Source organism: Pelobates fuscus, chromosome 5, assembly GCF_036172605.1.
Source record: "Pelobates fuscus isolate aPelFus1 chromosome 5, aPelFus1.pri, whole genome shotgun sequence".
NCBI classification, from domain to species: domain Eukaryota; kingdom Metazoa; phylum Chordata; class Amphibia; order Anura; family Pelobatidae; genus Pelobates; species Pelobates fuscus.
Window position 1 is genome coordinate 63,306,356 of NC_086321.1, and position 22,198 is coordinate 63,328,553.

Consider the following 22,198-nt stretch of genomic DNA (forward strand, 5'->3'; position numbering starts at 1 on the left):
TACTATGTACAGAGGGATATTGAGACGAGGTTCATACTATGTACAGAGGGATATTGAGACGAGGTTCATACTATATACAGAAGGATATTGAGACGAGGTTCATACTATGTACAGAGGGATATTGAGACAAGGTTCATACTATGTACAGAGGGATATTGAGACGGGCTTCATACTACATACAGAGGGATATTGAGACGAGGTTCATACTATATACAGAGGGATATTGAGACGAGGTTCATACTATATACAGAGGGATATTGAGACTAGGTTCATACTATATACAGAGGGATATTGAGACGAGGTTCATACTATGTACAGAGGGATATTGAGACGAGGTTCATACTATATACAGAGGGATATTGAGACGAGGTTCATACTATATACAGAGGGATATTGAGACGAGGTTCATACTATATACAGAGGGATATTGAGACGAGGTTCATACTATATACAGAGTGATATTGAGACTAGGTTCATACTATATACAGAGTGATATTGAGACGAGGTTCATACTATGGGGGGTATATACAGAGGGATATTGAGACAAGGTTCATACTATATACAGAGGGATATTGAGACGAGGTTCATACTATATACAGAGGGATATTGAGACGGGCTTCATACTATATACAGAGGGATATTGAGACAAGGTTCATACTATGTACAGAGAGATATTGAGAGGAAATTCATACTATATACAGAGGGATATTGAGACGAGGTTCATACTATGTACAGAGGGATATTGAGACAAGGTTCATACTATGTACAGAGGGATATTGAGACGAGGTTCATACTATGTACAGAGGGATATTGAGACGAGGTTCATACTATGTACAGAGGGATATTGAGACAAGGTTCATACTATGTACAGAGGGATATTGAGACGGGCTTCATACTACATACAGAGGGATATTGAGACGAGGTTCATACTATGTACAGAGGGATATTGAGACGAGGTTCATACTATATACAGAAGGATATTGAGACGAGGTTCATACTATATACAGAGGGATATTGAGACGAGGTTCATACTATATACAGAGTGATATTGAGACTAGGTTCATACTATGTACAGAGGGATATTGAGACGAGGTTCATACTATGTACAGAGGGATATTGAGACGAGGTTCATACTATATACAGAAGGATATTGAGACGAGGTTCATACTATATACAGAGGGATATTGAGACGAGGTTCATACTATATACAGAAGGATATTGAGACGAGGTTCATACTATATACAGAGGGATATTGAGACGAGGTTCATACTATATACAGAAGGATATTGAGACGAGGTTCATACTATATACAGATGTCCGTTCACCACTAGTTATTGGCAAGTAGAAATGCATTCTCCAGGCTTGCAGTGGTAAGTATCTTCCTATATTGTTTTTATAAGCTCTCTTGGAGGTCACTACATGATTGTCTTCAGAAACCTACACTCAAGAGCTCATTGGTAACTTTACCTTCTTTATAATTTGTATTATTGCAACAATAAGCAGATACTTTATGTCCCCTTCATTGATACATGTGCGCTTTTATAGTTTTTTGTAAGATTTGCAGGCAAAATATAACAAACTTGCGGTAACTCTTGCCTCTCAATAATACCTAGTTACAAAAGTAATCACATTTATATTCTAGGCTTTTATGAATACCATTAGCTCTGTCCAGAACAGCCCTGTTCTTTGTGTGGTTGTGCTCTCATACCGGGCTAAATGACGCACTCAGCTAGGCCAAAACTACTATATCCTGGCTTAAAGACAGCCACGTTTTCAATTTAATTTAAGAATCTTGGTAGTCATAGTTTAACCTCTTCCTACCTTTTTGGCAGCATTAATATAATTTAATGACATGAAAATAATATGAAACTGTTTGAAATAAAGTGAATGGTTGAATGTTTGCACCAGATGTAAAGCAATGGTTCTTAAAGTTGTTTACTATTATAGTATATATATACTCTTCCCTAAGATTGCTCACTGTGCATTTTACATCATTATTAGAGATAAAACCATAAATGCCATGTAAAGAAAGGGTCTGGCCACTTTCCAACAGTACTTCCAAAGGAAGGTTTGGTATTTTGCACGTTAGAAGGGCTCTGCAGTGAAGTGACAGGTGATATATTGATCACAGCAAATGTTCTTTGGAAATTCTTCAGGAGAGGTTTTTTCAAATATTAAACACTACGTTTTGATCTGTCGTGCTTGGCACTGTTGAGTGTTACGTGGTAGGCACCTTAAAGAATTAGGAACTATGAGATCCTTCACTTGTAAAATGTAATCACAATGGCATCTGCAGTCTGCTCTGTGCTGAAACGGTTTTGTCCTCCGTACATTCATCTTCAGTTTACACCATCTGGAACCCATTACATTTAGTTTTAGTTGTATATGTTCTATAATATTTCCCGTGCTTTTTATGCATTTAAGTATATTTCTATCCACTTATCAAAGCAAGTTGCAAAAAGAAACTTTAAAAAAAAAAAAATATCGTTAGACCTATAAATTTCCTATTAAATGTTTATATTAGAGGTATATGTACTGGCTCATATTTTTTTCTCATATTTAAACAAAAACCCTATGCAGACCTATTTATTTTATCTTTTTTACTTTGGCTGTAACAATTTACAGTATTTATTGACATTCTTTCATTTTTTTTTAAATTTTTTTTTTTAATGATTTTTACTAAAATGAGGGGGAAAACGTTTTGTAGTATTTTGCATCTTAATGGACCCCACAACCACTATTAGAGATTAAAGGGATTGTCAGGGCACCAAAACAACTTAATTGAAATGGTTAAATGATCCTTCTTTTGACTGAATCAGTATTTCAAAATGTTCCCAGTCGTGTCCACAAAGCTCCCACCTAAAGGAACACTATAGTCACCCAGACCACTTAATCTCTAAGAAAAGGTCTGGTAGCAGCGGCCCTCTAGTTTTAACCAAGCAATGTAAAACATTGCAGGTGTTTTGTGATTTTAAAGAAACTGCAATATGTACATTGCAGGGTTGAAATCCACCTCTAGTGGCCACCAGAGGTGTAACTAGAAATCACAGTGTCCAGGTGCGAAAATTGCCCTGGGGCGCCCCCATACATCCTCGCCTCCCTCTCTTCCCCCCCCCCCCCACACACATACACATACAGGCACACACAGAGACCCATACATACACACACAAACACTCACAGACATACATACACACACACACACATTATATATTTAAAATTGTCCACCCTGGAGAGCTGGATCTGTACCTGGGGTCCAGTGGGGGCTTCAGTGAGGCGGGCGGCTGTGTTCCTGGCAGAGGCGGTAAGGGAGCTGTTCCTACTGTGCACTCTCGTGCCGCACAGGCTTTCTACTGATCCCGGGAGCCGGAATATGACATCATATTCCGGCTCCCGGGATCAGTAGAAAGCCTGTGCGAGGGAGCAGGGCTCCCGGCATCCGCAAATGGCGTGCGAGGGAGCAGGGCAGGGAGAACACAGCTCCCTCGCTGCCTCTCTCAGGAACACAGCTGCCCGCCATGGGGGTCTATTAGGTGGCCAGCAGCTGCGACCCCTGCGACCGTTGTAGGTACACCACTGGTGGCCAATAGAAGCACTACCTCCTCTAAACCCAGTGAAACTCTGTCTGGAAATCAAATGTTTCTGATAGCAGCATTTGATTGGAGGAGTGCAGCATTTGGCCGTGCAGGCCTAGTTACAAGCCATTGTGTAGCGGAGGCCTGGTATTCCACAGGTTAACTCCACTAAAAATCCACGAATATCCCCATACAGATCCCAATGACTGGACGACACACAGCATCAGGAGCAGAACTGACTTTTAATCCACACAGCCTCCTTATAAAGCATTCTCCCATGCAAGGGAGGGATTCACATTAATCAGTACAGTATCCAATAGTGTAACAGTTACCTCCCACACATCTCCTCCCTTTAGTGTGACAATCCCATTACACATGCTGTAGTTTTCCCTGAGTTCTGGGTGTACCCTAAAACAAGCAGTGATAATACTTTAGGTACCCCCTAGTAGCCCTGATCTGGGTGACTAACATATCCAAAATTCACCCAGATCGGATCAGGGGTTCGGGAGTTAGGTGGAGGGTGTAATTTGACCGACCGCACACGAGGTGGTATCCGAAAAAGGTTCCATGTGTTTTGGCCCTGTGGTCGGTCTCCGTTCGGGAGGTAAAACACACATAAAAAACGGTCATACACGATTAACATTACATTCGTTTGAATCCCCTTGTTCGGTACTTTAAACTTACCGAACAGGGGCTGATTAGCCTTCCCGTTCGGGAGTTACGGAGCCCTGGAGGTCTCAGCTGTGTTCGGGTAATTGAGTGTCCGATTTGAGTTCCAGACACTCAACGACCAAACACCACTGAGATTTTTGTGCGTAAGATGGCCACCACCATGTGTTTGTATGCCGAACGGCGGCCACCCAGATACATGCACAAAGTATCAATTAACCTGCGGTTAGAGAAGTGTGAAGCCTAATAAGGTACACACTTCTCTCTGGGGTGGTCTATTGGTTCAGTAGTTTCCATTCGTATGGAATACGGATGGAAACTACCGAACAATCATGCAAATCCTACATACAGTTTAACTATATAGATGAAAACAACACACGAATTGCAGTTTTACCACAGTCTTTTAGGACAGCCCTAGTACCATCCGCTACACATTGCTTATCTGTGAGAAGCATTGGATTGGAAGAGATTGCAGGTGATGTCACCCTGGATGCTGACATCTACAAACGAGGAGCTCCTGGAGACTGCAGAGGAGGAGTCTCTGCACAGGAAATAAGGTGTGTAATGATTAACTTTTTTTTGTAATCGGCAAAGGGGCTCTAAGTTCCTCAAAACTCTGATAATCCTGTGCGCAGAACCCAATTAAGGATTTGCATCTCAATGAAGAAACCTGGAAGAAACTTAAAAAATGGTGTAACCTTTCAGCTCAACATTTTGAAGTACACTTTAAAACAAGTTGCAAGAAAATGTATGTGAACCCTTTGGAATGATATGGATTTCTGCACAAATTGGTCATAAAATGTGATCTGATCATCATCTAAGTCACAAGAATAGACAATCACAGTCTGCTTAAAAATGGTACCCCCCATGTACAGGTTTTAGGGTGTAATAGAAAGTTACAGGGTAAAATACAGTGCTAGCAAATTACATTCTCTGGACTTTCGGCCTGGGTTGGCAGGCAGGTCCCTCAAATTGCAATTAATAAAATTACTTATTTATGTAAAAATATTACATAAATACGCACGTAGAATTTAAATATATATATGCATATTTAGATATTTGAAGTCTACGTGTGTATTTATATAATTATTTATGTAATTTTGTATATGGACACATGTATATTTCGCAGTATTTTTATTTATTTATATGTACCGTATATACTCGAGTATAAGCAGAGTTTTTCAGCACATTTTTTGTGCTGAAAAACCCCAACTCGGCTTATACTCGAGTCAATAGTCTGTATTATGGCAATTTGCATTGCCATAATACAGACAGGGGCTGTGAGAGGGAGCTGCAGGAGAGGTAAGTAACATCTCTCACAGCCCCCCTCTCCCCCCCACTGAACTACCAATCCCACTGGACCACCAGGGAAGGAGCCCCCCTCCCTGGCACGCTAGCAAGCAGGGAGGGGGGACAAAAAAATGTAGTAATAAAAATGAATAAATAATATACCAAAAAAAAATGAAAATAATAATAATAAAAATAGTCATAAAAAAAATAATATAACAAAAAAAAATTAAAAATAATAATAATAAAAAATATATTAAAATGCCCACCCCCCACCAAGGCTCTGCATCACACACACACACACTGCACTCATATACACACTGCATTCACACACACACACACACACACACACACACACATTGTAATCATATACACACTGCACTCACACTGCATTTATACACATACACTGCACACACTGCACTCATACACACACACTGCATTCACACACACACACACTGCACTCATATACACACTGCATTCACACACACACACTGCACTCACACAGCATTCATATACACACTCATATACACACTGCATTCACACACACACACTGCACTCATATACACACTGCATTCACACACACGCACTGCACTCACACTGCATTCATATACACACTGCATTCATATACACACTGCACTCATACACACACTGCACTCATACACACACTGCACTCATACACACACTCTGCAAATAAAAATTCAATTAATATAATTTTTTTAGGATCTAATTTTATTTAGAAATTTACCAGTAGCTGCTGCATTTCCCACCCTAGTCTTATACTCGAGTCAATAAGTTTTCCCAGTTTTTGGGGGTAAAATTAGGGGCCTCGGCTTATATTCGGGTCGGCTTATACTCGAGTATATACGGTACATAGATATATATACAATTTCATTCTAAGTGTATTTTGATATAAATATATATATTTTAATATCAAAATATAGTTAGAATACAATTTCATATAGATATATAAAAACATTTTAATTTTTATTTTAATTTTTTTTAATTTAATTTTCTTATTATTTGTATTTTATAATATATATATAGATATTATATATACACGTGTGTAATTTAATTATAAGTTTATTTTTATATTAATATATGTACATATTAATATAAAAATACACTTAGTATGACATTATATATATATGATATATAGACATATATTATATAGATGTAATATATGGCTATATATCATATATATATATATATATATATATATATATATATATATATATATATACACACACACACATAAAATAATATTTTTATTTATTAATATTAACTTTTATTTTCTATGATTTTACACTAGCAGGGAGACTGCCTGTCAGTACAGGCAGTCCCCCTGCAGGCAGACACATGGACACCTATTGTGACCATGTGATCGCTCTGTTGAGCGATCACATGGCCCCAGGGGTCCTAATTCGCCGCGGGGAGACTGTCTGGGCTGCAGGCAGACTCCCCACACCGGGAGCACCGCCGATCGCCGCCGGGGGAACGACGGCGATCGGGTAAGTACATTGCACCGTTAGGACGGTTCAGGACCATCACCGGTCGTCAATGCAAAAATGCCGATGACGTCCTAGGTCGTTAAGGGGTTAAATAAAAGCTTTCTTTATCTCGTGTTGAATATTATCCAACCAGTTTAGCATTGTTATTATTAAAACATAAATGTAAAAATAGTAAAGATTTTTGGGAATATTGATCCACAGGCATTAACAGATAGATCATAGAATTACAGCTGGTTTACTGCATAGTTGTAACCTTGGAGCTGCTACTGCAAATATCAGACTTTGATTGGCTAATTATTATTATTATTTATATAGCGCCAACAAACTCCGCAGCGCTTTACAGTGGGTGGATGAACAAACATGTAGTTGTAACCAGACAAGTTGGACACACAGGAACTCATGCCCTCTTTAAAGTTTTGCATTATTATCAGTAAAGTTTAGTGAGGGCATAAAAATTGTAATGTTTGTGTGAAAGGGCTTCTTCCACACTGAAACAGTGTGTGCCAATTCCAGCAAATCACACTATAGCTTGGTTAGATTAAACTATTTTTTGTCTATTTGTATTGTTTTAAAGGATATCTAGAAAAAAAAAGTTCTAGTTTAACAATCCAGTGTCCAAATACGGAATAGAAATCACAGTCTAATAGCTATGCCCCAAGTTAAAACTTGCATGCATTTAATCATGCATTTTTCATTGGGGTTCTATCTAAAAAAACACTTACAAAACCTGCAGTTCTCTTGTCTGCTGCCTCCCTTCTAACCACTCCCAGACTTTCTGTAGCTGTCAAATCACAAACTTCCCAATGCAGCTCAGTGAGTAGTCTTTGCAAGGCAGGTGCTCTGGGCAATTTTGTGCCTCTTGAGTTTAGCTCCACCGAGCTAACCAAACCAGGAAGTAACCAGTGGGCATAACCAGGTTGATTTATAAAAGTTCCAATTTCTATTGAAATCTGCACTTTTTACAAAATAAAGCTAAAGTGCTTTAAGGGTCTGGAGTGACCCTTTAATAACATTTTTATAATAGGAGTGCAAATTAAAGTAGACTTTTCATTCAAATATTATATTTTGCTCAGGGTATTTTCATTTCAATGAAAAGTCTTAATTGTACAAATGGTCGGAACTAGCACAATGACGGCTTCACTTTAACAAATATAGCATGTGTTCTGTGATTACCCTTTCCTAATAAGTATGTTTCAGAATGTCCCTATATAGAACAAATTAATGTTGTAGTAACCAAAATAATCCTCCAGCAATTGCACAATTCAACCATACCAACCAAAAACGGTCAATAGTAAAGTGTGATACATAATTCATTTTGAGATTGAAGCCTTTTTAAATTGTTGGTGTGCAATATGATGGTTGCTGTAACCACAGGACATGCTTTGACCGTGCAAGAAATCCTAACAGCATTGCTATGCATCATAAGCCTCTGGGATGGGCAGAACAGAGCATTTGTTTTCTCCCTGTGTCATTAGCATCCCTTGGTCTTAATGAGCACTTGGTAGTCTATTCTTATGCCTCAGTGCATGGTGAGCAAGTTTATATGTTAAGGATTTTAGAAAGAGTGAATGATGGTTAATGATTATTTAATGATAGATCTCTGGGCGGAAAGGCACTTAGCACTCAAAGTATGCTGCAAGTCTATTTCTCAAGGCTTCCAGACAGGTTTATTTGGCCTCACCTTGAATAGAATAGTGTGTATTGATTTCATCGGTGGGGATTTAAACACAGTATGGGCTCAGAATAGATCCAGGTCTGTTTAGCTAAAGATGATAGCCTTATGGTTGCAGTCAATTTCAAAATATGATTACAGATTCAGTGACAGGTTTTTGGTTTTCATTTTTTTTTTTTTTCTCCGTGTTAAAGAATTAGGTTTTGTTTATAATGTTAGGTAGTAAAAAAAAAAAAAAAAAAAAGGACACTTATTCTAGAAATGGACTTTAGTGGTTATGATGCCTGGAGTTCCCTGTGCTCTAACCCCAACTTATAAAAGAAGTCAAACTGTTTGCTAGTAGACTTCCAGGCAGTGGGTTACCTTCTCCATGACTGCCAGAAGCTGTCTGCCCAGCAGTGAAGTGCATCTTCACACAGCTCATCTTTTAATTTGGGGCCACTGCTGACAGAGAGAACCCTCAGACAACAAATTATACCTGGGACTTCCTGATACCAGGGATCTGGGTTAATGGAGGCTGTGTTAGTCAGGGGAGGTGTGGCTAGATCTGCATAAACCGTGACTTAAAGGAATACTCAACACACACATAGCACTCCAGCTTGCTGAAGTGCTTGATGTGTGTTTATAAACCGCCAATTTCAATAGAAAACAACACTTTTGTAATTATGAGTAGAAACCCCTCCTTGGCCGTCAATCAGAAAGCTGTCTAGCATGTGTGTGTGTGTGTGTGTGCATGCCTTCAACCTTATTCAAAGAGCTTTGTCACTGCTCATTGAGAAGCAATGGAGAGCCGCGAAAGCATGCACACATACTCGCTGCTCCTGCACAGGGGCCCCTCAGTGAGAAGTCTCTGGTTGAAGTAGTCCCCAGCAAAGACTGAAGGTCTGTTATGGGGATAAAGAGAATGGCTTGGAATGTCTGCAGAGAAAAGATCTGCAGCTTTTGCAACCTTGCTTTAGATATACCACCACGGACAAAATGCATAAATTAATGGGGTTATATCTACTAAGTAGTGATTTGTAAAATAATAAAATAAATTGGGGGGAAGGGGAGGAGGGGCAATGGAGTGTGTTCCTTTATCTCCTGAATGTCAGAGAATTGATCAGTGACACGGCAGGTCATGAACTGTAAACCAAAATGCTAATTTAAGTTGTTTTTGTATAAAATATAGTTTTGGTACAATATTTTCAAAGCATGTTCAGCTTCAATTTGTAGCCAGATCTGCAATAGTATGTCTTGTAATCTTTATGGTAAGTCTACATACAATTGTAGTTACCTTGGAAATCTCTAAAGCCCGTTAACAAAGCCTGTGGAATTATTTTCTAGAGTGCTTTAAACTGAGGATTTTCCTAACCTTGTGGCTGCATTTTCCAACTACTTTGTGTCTTCCAAATTTAAGAGAACGTGTTCTATTGGATATAATACAATAGCGACAAAAGACTCCACTCTTCGAAAGTGAGCCGGGTTCGGACTAATTGCTAACATTTACTTATAGGGACTTCCTAAAAACTATAAACAATACAGATGGATATACTATGCATGATACAGGGAGGTTTTCAGTGGTACCCCCTCTTATTCTGTTCTTATTAAAGCATTTTTTTTTTTTTTAGCACCACTAGCATTCTCTGCCAGCTTTTGGCAAATTATACAAAAGTTAAATATGTGCAATATCCACATATGCAGAGCTGGACTTTGGGTACCTAGAGGACTCATCTGTTAAGCAATTTGCCAATAAAGGGAATGAAGACACCAAAAGCCTTGTTGCATCACAGCAACAATAAGCTACAGTGGTTGTGATACTTTGCATGTCCCTTTACTAATACATATATATTTTATAAAGCTAAATATATATTGTATTGCTTTATTTTATAACTAAAATACCAACCCCTTCTCCAGCGCTGACATGGTTTAATGCAGGTTTCTTGTCCACCTCTTTTCTGATTAGCCTCTGGAAAACACAGTAATTCTTCAAAAAAAATGACGCACCTCACTGTCACGCTGACACAGTGGCTTCACTGCCAGCACATGCAGAGTGATTTCTGTCAGTCCCTTGTTTTTTTTTTTTTTGTCTGACAAAGCACAAGATGTCTGTAGTCCTGTGTGGACAGTGAATAAGCACAGCAACTACAGCTCATGCTGTGAATCTAAGAGGTCAATCTGCTTGAAGCTCAATTCTCTTGCTCAAACTCCCCCATCAGTTCCATGCTGACAGGGCTATGTTTTAGGCATAGCGGTGCATGTAAGAGCTGATTTACAGGTGAGGAGGAGCCTATTTTTATTACCTCCCGCCAAATGAACCCGTGACAACATGTAGGATGGTTACTAATGGTTTAATACGTTTTGTATTAAAACAGGAATTAAATTCAAACAAATGTGAAGTGATGCAAATAGCTCCGTTTGCTTTTCCATGAAAATATAAAAAAAATGGTTAATGGAGTAAGCAAACGGAGCATATTGTTGACACGCACATGATAATAATAAAGCAGAGAATATAAATATATAGATAGACAGACACATACATACTCTGGTTTGAAAGAAATTATTCTGACCACATCGGTCTGCATGTTGACCATTTTTTCCTTTCATCAGTCTAGCTTTTTGTTTTCACATAAGGCTATTTTGGGTTATTAATTTTCTCGCTGTGATAGGGTGATCAACCGTTCTGTCAAGAAAATGGATCTCTCTGTCTCCCGTTAGCATGATTAAATGAAGGCGAGTCGCTGTGAGAGAACACCACATTTTCATGAGACAAATGAAATTGTAGCCTGGTATTTTATTTTTTTTTCTCTCATAGCTATAATTTAATATATATTTTTTTAAATGCAATGTCTCAAATTACTATACAGTTTAAGAATATTGTAAACTAGACTATAAAAATACTTGCGTTCATCAAATTCAACCTCTTGTACATCTTTGTTGCTGCTGTTAATCTGAAAGATCATCCTTTTAACCCCTTAAGGACACATGACCTGTCATGATTCCCTTTTATTCCAGAAGTTTGTTCCTTAAGGGGTTAAGAACGAGGCAGACTTCTCATAGGTGCAAATTTTAATTTTCGTTTTTGTGTGTCCATTTTACTAAATGTGTATTCCTCTGCATGTAGTCAAAAAAAATGTATACACGTAAATCCTAACACATGCATGCCTCTAATTAAACGGTTTCAAGTTTATAAAGAATAAAATTCATTATTTTTATTGTTTTGACCTAATTACGAACACGTCCATATTAATGTGCTATAAATATTATTTTGACCTCAGAGATTAAATACTACAAATATGGGGATTCAGGTGGCTGTGTGTGCAGCTTCTCCATCTCCAAGTCTCGCTTACCCATACCACAATTCCTAGCGTACAGCTGCATCCAACTCTACTTACTAACCTGTGTATTCCAGTTTTCATGTGTATTCGTGTATATGTACAGTAGTCATGTATATATTGCATTGTCAGCACATGGGCCTTTGAAAATTCTATGAATCAAATCACAAATAAACATTAAAGGAATCTTTTTTTTCATGGACTTCTCCAACCCCCATGTGGATACTTTTTATGCCTTCATGTTCCAGAAGAGCTAACATTGTCATGTTTTTACAGATCACATGCTCCTAGTATAATAATCACTGCGGTACTTTCTACAGTTCGATGCAATTATCTCTTTGCAGTTTTTTTTTTTTTTTTTAGTCCTACAGGGCTATTCACTAAATTGAGAATTCAGAGTTTAAATTTAAGGCTGAAGTTGCAGAACTGTTTTGAAATTCACTTTGAATTTTCACTTTACTGAATAACCTTTCTATTTCTCAAATATTGATAGGGCTTTGGGTTCTTGATGCTTTACAAGCACTGTTTATGCGAGTATCACATATAGAGGTCTCTCTAAATACTTGCGTTAGCACAGGATCAATATTTTAAAACATGTGCTGCTTTAATGTACTGTATGCAGGTGTTCATCATTTTCAACATGGTTGAAAAAAAAAAAAAGCAATCGGTAGCAATTTAATATTGTCATTTCCCTAAAAAAATGTTTTAAATAGATTAAAAAACATTGAGGGATGAGCTGCATGTACCAGTTTGATGGAGGCCTTAAAATGTGTTGCATGGAAGAATTTGTTTATATACTAAACTGGCCACTGGAACTGGCCCCTTTTTTTTTTTTTTTTTTTTTTTTTTTTTTTTTTTTATAAAGGCAAAATTGAGGGGAAACAGCAGGACAAATTCACCAAGTGTGCCTGCTGTTTAATTTCCTACTGGAAGCTGCACATGTGTTTTTTTTTCTTTGACTTTAAGCAGTGGCAATTGTAGAAGCCGGCCGGATAGGGTCAGTGCCTTGCCTATTGATCAGTATCCCTGCAGTCCCCCTACTCTGGCATCTGCTTCATTGCCTTCTTTCAGTGCCTGCTTCAGTACATTAGAATAGAAATCCATAACCAGAGCTGTGCTCATCCAAGCAGGGGAAGAAACTAAATTAAATGGTATAAAACAATCTTGGATCAGGAGTTTGTGCCAATTCATCTTGATCTAAGATGTCACACCGGGCTCCCTGTCTGCGCACCTGGGCTAGAGGCAGTTATGGGGAAAGCAGAGGGAGCTAAGATCATTCATTTGTCAGCCAAGGAACAGGCAGTGGTTAGCAATTCTCCTTCTGCAGAGGTCAGCTGACAGAACAATCAGTGCAACTGCAGAATGGAGCTTTCTTTTCAACCATTGTTAGGGAGCATGCTCCTTGCTGGGCTTGGGGGAGGGGGAACACGACCAGCTTTCCATATCCAAGCTGCAATATTGAAGTATTAGGAGCCTCAAATCAAATCATATTTCAAGACTGCTCCTGTTTGACCCCTTCAACTCTAGGGAGCGTGTATGCTGGGGGGAGTCGGGGGGAGGGGGGGGGGGGGGGTGGAGGGGTGGGAGGTTGATTGGTGTTGAACATTACAGAGAACTGCATGCTGGTCTAATTCTTCTGTGTAATGAAGCACAGCTGATTGTGAATGTACAACACCACCAATTATGCTCTTTTTAAAAAAAAAAAAAAAAATAATAATAATAATTGCTAATTAAACTTAGATGCTTTACTGTAAACCAGGTTATGCGTTGGTATTTAATATTGATTCCGTTTTTAACCTTAATATATTGACATGTGATTTCATTGTTCTGTCCAAAACCTACATGTGTAATGATGTATGTGTAGTATGAATGTGTATAGAACAACATGTAACATAAAATCAGAATGTACAGAACTTCATAGTTTGGCCGATTATCGACATGTCAAATTAGGTTTAGATCAGTTACGCAGTTCCATAGGAAATGGTGTACAAATACATTTATTTAAAAATGAACATACGGTAGCTTATTTTCTTAAAGTACTAACCTGCTCGTAGGTTCGAATTGCTGGCGCTGTACATATTGCAATGCTAGGAGACCATGGGTGTAGACCATCATGTTTTTGACATAACATTTTCAAGTAGTTTGGCAAAAAAAAAGAGAATCACCTAGCACCATAAGCCCCACACTACCAGCTAGAATACAGTGTGAGCATGCCCTGCCTTTTGTTAGTTATACAACTCCAAAAATGGATAAGAATGATTTAGCATCCACAAATCCACCAATAGCCCAGTGCTCACAGCATTGCACAGTGTGAGCCTGAAATGTAAATAATGGATAATAAGTCAAATGGAGGTAAGAATTTAACAGGTCCACTGAAGTTGTATAATGAAATTGTATATTAATACCATGCATTTTACTTTTAACCAGACATTTGTGGACTTGCTGTGTTTCAGGTTGTCTTTCCAACATTCCTCTAATGAAAAAAGCTGCACCATCTTATGAGGAAAGACGTAAACAAGCCACCGCTATTGTGCTGCTGGGAGTGATTGGTGCAGAATTTGGAGCAGAGATTGAACCGCCTAAGCTCTTAACGAGGCCACGAAGCTCTAGTCAGATTCCTGATGGGTTTGGTCTGACCACCGGTACTGGCTCCAACTATTCCCTTGCACGACATACATGTAAGTGCCTTGAGATCGAAAAATAACTATACCTCAAACTTACTGACAAATAGAAGTTACAAATTACAGTATATTTGTTATAAGTGATGAGAAAATTAATATTATATATAAAAAATAAAAATAGGTCAGACATTACATAAAGAAAATCTATATTTCTCAGGTTTGTCAATCATTTGAACAGGATAAAAATATGTTTGAACTTTTGATACATTTTAAAGTCCACCTGTCATGTCTAACATGACCTAGTATCACATTATATTATGTAGAATAATTTTTCAGATACACTATGTCCGAGCAAAATAAATCAGAATAAAAAGTCTCCTCATATGTCAATCAATTCTTACCATACAAGGTTTTGCCGATGGCATGCCGAAAGTTGATTGACAAGTGAAGAGCAGAAGAACCCTCTTCCATATCATCTATGTCCTTCATCATGCCTCTTGCTTTGCCAGGAAGATGTAGCAACAAAATTAATAAATATATCAGATAGTAGCTGAGTAGGAGCTTGTAGAGGTATATAGGTTGGCATCTTATCCCCTTCGTGACTTCATTTCCCAAATGCTGTCCAGCCATGATAAAGGGCCTTTTGGCATTTTTGCTATGTGTCTTCCACTGTAATTTACATGCACCCATACGTAATATATGACATATTTAAACGCACATGTGGGGCTTTCTTTTTATACCTTGTATGTATATTTTAACACAATGCTAGCTATGAACAAATCACTAAAAATATAACTTCTAAAGATTGATCAAGAGCACAGGTCATTCCTGTAATTGTTTCCCAGGGTTAATGGACTACTACTGGATTTCCTCATTAATAAACCAAAGATAAACACTGAGATTCAGATGTCTTTTCAGGATACAACGTTTCTTCTCATACAGTTCAATTATTCTTTATTTTTTTTGACTATCAATTTTTATTGAAATTTTCGTTTTTTGTATATCGGTGGTTGGGTACAGAAATAAAGAAGGGACATGGTGCATATAAAATTTGTTACAGGAGACAACTTATGTCCTAAGATGACAAACAGGTCAAGTGTGAAACTACCAAACATTGACATTGTTACATAATGGTACAAAAGCGTAGGGAGATCAGCGACACAGCTAATGAGCACAAAAGTGTGACCAAGTGGGAAGTGCACAGTCTGGCTGTCTTCTAAGTATACCCCTAACCAATGGGCAGTGGGGGGGAGGAGGGATTATTGGTGAGGCAACGCTCCCCATAGTGTATGGGTGAGTACCCGGTCATCTGAGTGCCGGAGCATCTAACTACGGGCGATTAGGCTCCAGTGAGCTAGGCTGAACACGCGTACTATATCTGGCCAAACAGTAGTCAAACTTGTAGATAATAAAACTGAACAGGGAAAATTGTTAAACTAAACATAAAACCGCAACTTAGCAACATCATCCTCTGTGTATTCAAGTCCATGGTGAGGAGGTCGGGAGTACCATAAAAATGGAGGGGACAGCTCTCTTTGGGTCTAGTGCAAGTGAGCTGGTTCGTGGTGCAGGGTCATTCTTCGGGCTAGTCAAGCCCAGAATTTATTTCTTTATCTTAAATCATACATAAGCAAATGGGCTGCAGCCATGGAGAATGTTTTTTTTTTTTTTTTTTTAATGAACATGCTTATGAGGTAAGCAGGCTATTTCAAGTCATCCAGGCTCGCTAGATCTTAGTATTGGTAGGCTCTCCAGGGAAACATTCCATTCATGACGTGTGCTGAGGTATCACATGATGTGTTAAGTGTGAATCATTACTACCATACTCTATGCAGAGCTACTCTACTTTATACAAACTGTGATTTGGTATATGCTGAGATGTTGCTTGAAGCCTCAAGAGTGCAGCAGACCAGCAGCATGCATTCAAGGGAGCCAGTTAGAGAGAATGCATGTCTTAACTGACCATCAAACCAATGTGTTCATTGTGATTGTCTCTCACTGAGCCTAATGTACCAGCCTTTTATGAGGGCTTTCATTGAAGAGTATATATTAGGATTTATGATTAGAATTATAGTTAGAATATTTAATTGCCGCAGTGAGACTGTGATGGCACTGTATTCACCTAATAATCTAATAGTGGAAAGGAACACTGTAATGTTATGAATTTAGTTGTTTTTTTTATTTGGACATTCTTAATTCCATGATGAGAAATATTCCATATGGGAAAATAGTTCTGAAAAGAAATGTTATATCTATGGGTCGATCGATCTGCATCAGCTCACTCATAGTTATTATGGTGATACCCAGACATGAAGTCATTCTTTAGAATTGTTCATCTTGTTCACCTGCAAAGCATGTAGTAATGCAGTACTTGCGGTTTCACTGTTCTATTCTGTGCCATGTACTTATTGGGTAGATTTGTGACCCTCTGTTTTGCTTAGTGATGAAATCCCTTTTTTCTTTTTATTTAGTTCTTTCTTTTACCCTGAGCCAAGGTCAAGCATTGAAATGCCTCGTCAGCAAGTGACTTTGGCCACCACTTTGCATAAGAAATATCAGAGATCGCATATCTTCTTTTTTTTTTCTTTTGTTCTATATAGCATTACCTCATAAATCCCCAATGCCCTTTTTTCTCTTTTAATACCAGAGATTTTAGAAACACATTTATAATCGTGTCAGCAAACTTGATTGGGGAGAATATTCATTGAATAGTAAGTCATTTTAAGTTGACATCAGACTTGCTAAATTTTACACAAATTACTAGTTAAAATAATAAAGGGGGAAAAAATCTCAAACTTAAAACCTGACGATTTTTTTTTTTTTTTTGCTTAAATTCTTCATTGAATAAAACTTGAAAAATCTTTTATTTCTGAAAATAAAAGATTACATGGAATTGCCTTTGTTTTTTAGTATTTTATATTAAGACAAATATTTGCATTGAAAGGTTATTTAAAGCGACACTATAGTCACCAGAACAACGACAGCTTAATGTAGTTGTTCTGGTGAGTATAGTCAGTCCCTGCATGCTTTTTGCAGGAAACACTGTCTTTTCAGAGAATAGACAGTGTTTACATTACAGCATAAGGGACACCTTCAGTGGCCACTGCTCAGTACCTTTATTCAAGTCTGCTGGTGCTGGCTCTGCCCCTGATCCACCTCCTTGGCTGAGATAATCAGAATTGACAATCTCAGCAAATCAAATGCTTTCCTATGGGAAATCATTGGGATTGGCAAAGATAAACACTTCGGAAGATGTCAGCCAAGAAGGCGGATCGGGTAAGAGCCTGCACCAGCAGACTTGAATAATTGTTATATTTTACTATATTTAGCGGGGCAAAGGGAGATGTGTGGAGGGGTGGGGGGCAGGGGGTGGGGGCACTCGGTAGTGTTTATAACACTATAGGATCAAACATAGATGTTTGTGTTCTTTGAATACAAACCAATATTGAGCAGATTAGCCAGTTTCCACATAAAGCTGGTGTCTAAATCAGCAAGTTAGTTAAAAAATATTTTTCACCTTATTTCCTTAGTCACTCACGAAACACAGCACCTCAATAAATGCTCCCACAGTTCCCTTTTTAACTGAAGGAAATATATGAAACTGGTTTTAAACTACAATGCTGATTGAGAAATCATATTTTATATTATGTAGGAGCTAGTTACAACTGTAATTGTTTGAATCAAAACATATCTGTAAATATGATGTTGATTCAATCGGGGATGCAGGACAAACACCTGCAGCTGTTTCTAAACAAATACTCTTAGTTCCTTGGAAGGTAAGCTTGCCATGTCTGGCATTAATTGTTTTGAATTCGTCCTCGAGTTCATATGGTTTGTGAGACAACTAAGAACTACTTTTTGTTAAAATTAAGCCCTGCACAAAAAGGTTACCTGTGCACTATCCCAAATACCAATGCATACTTAAATAACAGGAGGCTTGACTGGAAGGCTAATGCAGAATTAGGCAGTGGCACCGCTGATTGGCTGAGAACGGTTAGCTTTTGCTTTCTGCCAATCAGTGAATCCGCATTCATAAAAATGGTTTGAAAAGAAATGTATCTTTTTTTTCAAACCAGTTTTATGAATGGAAAATAACTGGCTGAAAGCGTCAGCGGACTGCTCTTGCCCAATCAGCGGCACAGCTGGCCAATTCTGCAAGAGCATTCTGGTTTAGAGATTTTTAGAAAATGGAAGGACCGAGTGTCAGGGAGATTCTGCTGTAACAAAGATTTTTGGTATAAAACGTTCGGTTTAACCTCTTAAGGTGAGCCAGCGCCAGGGATGTTCTGGCACAATAACTTTTTGGGTGAAGTTGTTATGGTGCCTAAACTGCTTAAGGGCAAAATCTCTAATGAGACCGAAACGGGTATTTTTCTAAACCCCTACACACTTATAAACCCCTAACAAGTACTCTTTGAGTGGGCAGCAGCACAGTAGCATGGCTGTATAATGTAGAAGCAAATACAAACGCACAACATTAACCCCTTAAGGACACATGACGTGTGTGACACGTCATGATTCCCTTTTATTCCAGAAGTTTGGTCCTTAAGGGGTTAAAGGAACACTATAGTCACCTAAATTGCTTTAGCTAAATAAAGCAGTTTTAGTGTAAAGATCATTCCCCTGCAATTGCACTGCTCAATTCACTGTCATTTAGGAGTTAAATCACTTTGTTTCTGTTTATGCAGCCCTAGCCACACCTCCCCTGGCTATGATTGACAGAGCCTGCATGAAAAAAAACAAAAAAAAAAAAACTGGTTTCACTTTCAAACAGATGTAATTTACCTTAAATAATTGTATCTCAATCTCTAAATTGAACTTTAATCACATACAGGAGACTCTTGCAGGGTCTAGCAAGCTATTAACATAGCAGGGGATAAGAAAATCTTACTTAAACAGAACTTGCAATAAAGAAAGCCTAAATAGGGCTCTCTTTACAGGAAGTGTTTATGAAAGGCTGTGCAAGTCACATGCCGGGAGGTGTGACTAGGGTTCATAAACAAAGGGATTTAACTCCTAAATGGCAGAGGATTGAGCAGTGAGGCTACAGGGGCATGTTCTATACACCAAAACGGCTTCATTAAGCTAAAGTTGTTCAGGTGACTATAGTGTCCCTTTAAGCCCTTAAGGACCAAACTTCTGGAATAAAAGGGAATCATGACATGTCAGACATGTCATGTGTCCTTCAGGGGTTAAGCCCTGCACTCAAATTTAAATGTAATAAACAACTTACATGTAAATGCTTTTAACCTCAGTAATATGCTGTGGGGGGTTTATGCTTCTAAACACTCTCTGTAATTTTAAAGTTTCTTCCATATCCTTTCCATTACTATTGTTTTACAGCTCAGTCTCTGACAACTGTGGCTGAAATGCAATGCTTTAGGTCAAGCAGTCTGCATTCGAAGAACAGAACACCCTGGTAGAAGCATAATAAGTTTGTGTACTGGCATAAGGACGAGTCTAAGATTGGATAGCTGTTCCAAGAGTAGAACATTCTGCTTACTCTTTAAAGCGGCACTGTCATGCCGAATTCCGTTTTTTTTTTAACCCCCCTCCCGCCTCAACTACATCCAATCGACCCCCTAGTCATCCCCAAATGCCCCTATGCCCCCCACATTACCTATTTTTTATTCTTTATTTTCTGCCCCGATCTATATTCAGGGCGCCGCCATCTTTGTGTGGGTAGGTGAAGTCCCTGTGGGACACGTCATCTGCCCACACTAGATAGACTGTGAGATTCCCGCACATGCCCAGTGAAACACCTGGACATGCGAACGGGAATTTCATCTATTCATTCATTCATCAGACAGACGAATGAATGAATAGAAAAAATCAGACGAACAAACTAACACTGTGTATCAGTGTTCGTTTGTTTGTTCGGTTTATTACAAGGAGGGAGCTACCGGCGTGCAGCTCCCTCCTTGCAATATGTAAAGACAGAAGCGGCAGGGAGCAGTGCTCCCCACCACTTCATAAGCCCCCCAGGTCCCCCCTCACTCTATGGGGGTCAATATGACCCCCATAATAGCATAAGGGAGATTCAAATCTCCCCAATGCCCCTGCTCGCTATACCGCGAGTAGGGGCATGTCCACTAAACAGTGAGCAGCCTGTGGCTGCTCACTGTAAAAAAAAAAAAAAAAAAAGGGTAATAAGGGGGGGACGGGGGACCTACTGTCCTCCCCCGCCGGCCCCCACCCCTGGGCGGCGGGTGGGGGCCATAATAGTAATAGGGGGGGGGACCTACTGTCCTCCACCCCCTGGCCCCCACCCCTGGGCGGCGGGTGGGGGCCATAATAGTAATAGGGGGGGGGGGACCTACTGTCCCCCCCCCGGCCCCCACCCCTGGGCGGCGGGTGGGGGCCATAACAGTAACAAGGGGGGGGGACCTACTGTCCTCCCCCCCGGCCCCCACCCCTGGGCGGTGGGTGGGGGCCATAATAGTAATAAGGGGGGGGGATCTACTGTCCTCCCCCCCCCCCGGCCCCCACCCCTGGGCGGCGGGTGGGGGCCATAACGATAATGGGGGGGGACCTACTGTCCTCCCCCCGCCCCCACCCCTGGGCGGCGGGTGGGGGCACTAAGTAAATTCTCCCCCCCCCCCCATCAAGGTGACTAGGGGTGCCCAAGCCCCTAGTCACCCACCCCCCACCCAAATAAAAAATGCCCCTACCTACCCCCCTCACCCTAAAAAATAGTGAGGGGGGAATAAAATTGCTAACCTGTAAAGTAAAATTAAACTTACTATTCGACGTCTTCTTTTTTCTAAAATCTTCATTTTTCAGCCCCAAAAAAGGCCAAATAAAAAACCATCATAGCCGTCGAACTAAAAATAAAATAAAAAACCCGAGCGCAAAAAAAAAAACCCAGACGAAAAAGAAAAAACCCGAGCGCACAAAAAAAATAATCCATCTTCACCCATGGAGGGCTCCGCGCAGACTGAGCTCCGCAGGGCGGGGCAAGGCTTATAAAGCCTTGCCCCGCCCTGCAATTAGCCTAAGAAAACACTGATTGGTGGGTTTAAGCCAATCAGAGTGCTCTTTGTCATTTTACAAGCGTGGGAAAGTTCTTTGGAATTTTCCCACGCTTGTAAAATGACACAGAGCACTGTGATTGGATGGCTTGAAATCCATCCAATCACAGTGCTCTGTGTCATTTTACAAGCGTGGGAAAGTTCTTTGGAACTTTCCCACGCTTGTAAAATGACACAGAGCACTGTGATTGGATGGATTTCAAGCCATCCAATCACAGTGCTCTGTGTCATTTTACAAGCGTGGGAAAATTCTTTGGAACTTTCCCACGCTTGTAAAATGACACAGAGCACTGTGATTGGATGGATTTCAAGCCATCCAATCACAGTGCTCTGTGTCATTTTACAAGCGTGGGAAAATTCCAAAGAACTTTCCCACGCTTGTAAAATGACACAGAGCACTGTGATTGGATGGATTTCAAGCCATCCAATCACAGTGCTCTGTGTCATTTTACAAGCGTGGGAAAATTCCAAAGAACTTTCCCACGCTTGTAAAATGACACAGAGCACTGTGATTGGATGGATTT

At 39.5% G+C, this 22,198-nt stretch overlaps 1 protein-coding gene across 4 annotated transcripts in view; it reads left to right on the plus strand.

Annotated features, from left to right (window-relative positions):
• The window catches only part of WDR7 (WD repeat domain 7), a 344,145-nt gene that overhangs the window by 188,168 nt on the left and 133,779 nt on the right, over positions 1 to 22,198 (plus strand). For all 4 annotated transcript variants that reach the window (XM_063453929.1, XM_063453930.1, XM_063453931.1 and 1 more), the window contains one exon: positions 14,476 to 14,700. In XM_063453929.1, coding sequence (XP_063309999.1) covers positions 14,476 to 14,700 — 225 coding nt within the window. The remainder of the gene's footprint in view (positions 1 to 14,475; positions 14,701 to 22,198) is intronic.